Source organism: Olea europaea, unplaced genomic scaffold, assembly GCF_002742605.1.
Source record: "Olea europaea var. sylvestris unplaced genomic scaffold, O_europaea_v1 scaffold1142, whole genome shotgun sequence".
NCBI classification, from domain to species: Eukaryota; Viridiplantae; Streptophyta; class Magnoliopsida; order Lamiales; family Oleaceae; genus Olea; species Olea europaea.
The window spans coordinates 417882-421239 of record NW_019228810.1 but is presented as its reverse complement, the minus strand read 5'-3'; the positions used below and the strand labels follow the sequence as shown (position 1 = coordinate 421239).

At 40.3% G+C, this 3358-nt stretch overlaps 1 protein-coding gene across 1 annotated transcript in view; it reads left to right on the top strand.

Moving 5' to 3' along the window:
• Window positions 1–739: 739 nt before the first annotated feature.
• Window positions 740–3358, top strand: part of LOC111373568 (hsp70-Hsp90 organizing protein 3-like) — a 9425-nt gene continuing 6806 nt past the window's right edge. The window contains exon 1 of the mRNA XM_022996120.1: window positions 740–1688. Coding sequence (XP_022851888.1) covers window positions 780–1688 — 909 coding nt within the window. The 5' untranslated portion in view covers window positions 740–779. The remainder of the gene's footprint in view (window positions 1689–3358) is intronic.

Below are 3358 nucleotides of genomic sequence, written 5' to 3'. Positions count from 1 at the left end.
CTTCTGCAATTCCATTAACTATCAACCTTCTACTATTCATATTGGAAAACACATACGAAAATCTCCACAAAAAAAAAAAAAAAAAAAAAAAAAAAAAGTATGATCAGTACACCTCAGAATGAATTATGAGCATGGCATATACCTGATATACTTCAATATTAATTGATTTGTATATGGTGTGAAAATCATAAATTGCACACCAACAATGGTTATATAGGCCGTTGCAAGAGGACACTCATTGTATCACTTGGTGGTTTAACGATTGAATGAGTGCTCGACCCTTATGTGAAGAATTTGGTGTTGGGATGCTTTGATGGTGATCATTTGTGCAAATGATTAGCATTTCTAGATAAGTATCACACGTGGCTAGCTTTGAATTTATTTTGTCAAAGAGGGCACATTTACGAGAAAGAGTTTTGAGTGTATAGATTTTTTATTTCACACAAGTCCAAAGAGGCCAAGGTACACATTTAAAGAAACAAACATATCATAGCATGCATCAAGTGCAAACCAACCATATTTTACTCATTGAGCCATTATACTTATTCCCCTTTTCCCCTACTACTTTCAGGTAAGGATGGCAATTGGACTCATCGGCTCAGGTAGCTCGTGGCTCGGCTCGGAAAAAGCTCGAGCTCATCCGGCTCGAGGCTTGGATCTAGCCTCATTTTGGGGTGCTGGGCAAAGGCCAAGCCTGCCCGTATGGCTCGCCAGCTGGCAAAAACCAAAAAAAAAAAAAAAAAAAATACAAAAAAAAAAAAAAAAAAAAAAAAAAAGTAATGGCCGATGACGCCAAAGCCAAAGGAAACTCGGCGTTTGCCGCCGGGAAATTTGACGATGCCATCCAACACTTCACGGAGGCCATCAACTTGGCACCTACCAACCATGTCCTATATTCCAACCGATCCGCTGCGTACTCCTCCCTAAAAAAGTTTTCTGAAGCACTTTCTGATGCCCAGAAGACTGTTGAGTTGAAGCCTGATTGGTCTAAGGGCTATTCTCGGCTGGGTGCGGCTCAAATGGGATTACAGAATTATACTGGTGCCGTTGCGGCTTACAAGAAGGGTCTTGAGATCGACCCAAATAACGAACCTTTGAAGTCTGGGCTAGCCGATGCGGAAGCTGCTCTGGCTCAATCTTCCAAGTCTCGAGCGGGGCAGGGTGCTAGTCTATTTGGGGACGCCTTTGGACCGGAGATGTGGGTAAGGCTGGCGAGTGATCCAACAACCCGCGGGTTCTTGCAGCAGCCCGATTTTGTGAAAATGATGCAGGACCTTCAGAAGTCTCCGAATAACTTGAACTTATATTTGAAGGACCAGAGGATGATGCAGGCATTAGGAGTTCTATTGAACCTAAAATTCCAAACAAGGGGCCCTGAGGATGCCGAGGTGCCTGAGACGTCAAGTGGCTCGCCAGAGAGGAAAAGGCCTGCTGCAACTGAGACAGAGCCTGTGAAGGAGGATAAGAGGCCCGAGAAGGATCCAGAACCTGAACCTGAACCTATGGAGCTCTCGGAAGAGAAACAGAGAAAAGTGCAAGCCCAGAAGGAGAAAGAAGTTGGGAATGCTGCTTATAAGAAGAAGGATCTTGAGACTGCAATTCAACATTACACTAAGGCAATTGAGCTTGATGATGAGGACATTTCTTTCCTCACCAATCGCGCTGCCGTTTACTTGGAGATGGGAAAGGTACATTTGATCTTTTAGTTGCCCCACCTTTTTTCACTAAATTGACTATATTACTTTTTGAGTTGCAGTTCATTTTTCCTTTACTGTCTGTATTAGCTTTGAAATAGTATGGTAGGTTTTGAGTGAGTTCAGTTGTTTCTTGATTTGACTTGACTAATATGTTCATGATTGACATTTCAGAAGTGATTTTGGAAAATAGACTTTAGTTTTTAGGTGATTATGTTGCATTTTAGTGTTGAGGAAGGCAAAGTTACGTTCCACTCTGTATTATGATTTTTGCCATAAAAACTAGCCTAGGAAAGATCCTTGATTAGATTTGCTTGGTTAACTTTATCGGAGTTGTTTAAAATCATGGGACATGTGAATCAGACAAAAGTATCCTTCATAAATTGCAATTTTGGTAATCTTTGAACACTGGCTTACGCGTTGATAATATTAGAGGCTGTTAGTTGCTAGATTCTAATAATTTTTGGCATGTTTCGATGCTTTATTTTTGGTTCACCGTACCCTCTTCCAATAGGACAAAGTTAATCATTCTTGTTTTGGATGTTTTCTGGTATAATCTAGTTTGACCAATTGAAAGCGGGTGGCATTACATGTTTAGTTCTTACTAACTAGTATCTTCTGTCAAATCAAGCACTATGATCCTATGGTTCCGGCGGGGGAGCCCTCTCAGATCTTTTATAACGTTGATAGATCTAGCACACTTTTATGCATGTCATGGTGGTGAAGTTTCTTCTTAATGAGGCTGAAGGAAGATTAGGGGCTGTAGCTCGGAAAGGTTTGTTGAACTGGAGGACCTTATTTATGATAATGATTTATGACTTTGAGAAAGTACTAGAGACAAAAAGTAACCTGAAGGAAAGTGCATTGGTTAATTGAAACTAAAGTTCTTGTGCTGGAGAGCAATTGCATGCAAAAAATTTGACTTGAATTCGTGGGGACTTGAAAGCACTAATCTTGCCCATTTGTAGATTCTTGTTTGACCCCCTGCATTTCTATTATTGCCCTTTCCTCTTGTCGGTTACGACACTTCATTCATCATTTTGGGATCATGGGGGCGCTTGCTTGGATCTTTTATAATGATGGATCTACAACATGTTTATCCATGTCATGATGATGAATTTGCTACATACCGGGGCTGGAGGAGGATTATGTGCTGTCTCGGAAATATGGTTTAAAAAGGCGGTAATGAGGTACACCTCAATGTGAGGTGCTCAAAAATTGAACGATGGTGCGAATATATAATGGCCTTAATGAGGATTACACCTGCATTGATTGAGGTGCAGGCCTCAGACAATGAGAGGCGTGTGCCCCTTCTAAATCACATGGGCCTTACTTAGTTTTTAGGGAAAATTGCAGATGAGGTACCAAACCTTTCTTTATTAGCAGACTTTGCCCAAACCTTTCATTTGTGCCACCGGAGGTATCAAACCTTTCAAAAATCTGCACTTGAAGTCCAAATGGATGGAAACCGTTCATAAATCCATTAGTTGACCAAGAAAAGTAAATTTTGACCTATTTTGACCAAATTGGAATGAGTAAAATGGTAACTTGATAATTACCATGTTAAATAAATTGAACCAAAAAATCAAAAAATAAAGAAAAAATCAAAAAATAAAGAAAAGAAATTAAAAAATGGTTGTCTTCTTCAACCTCCCCACCCACCC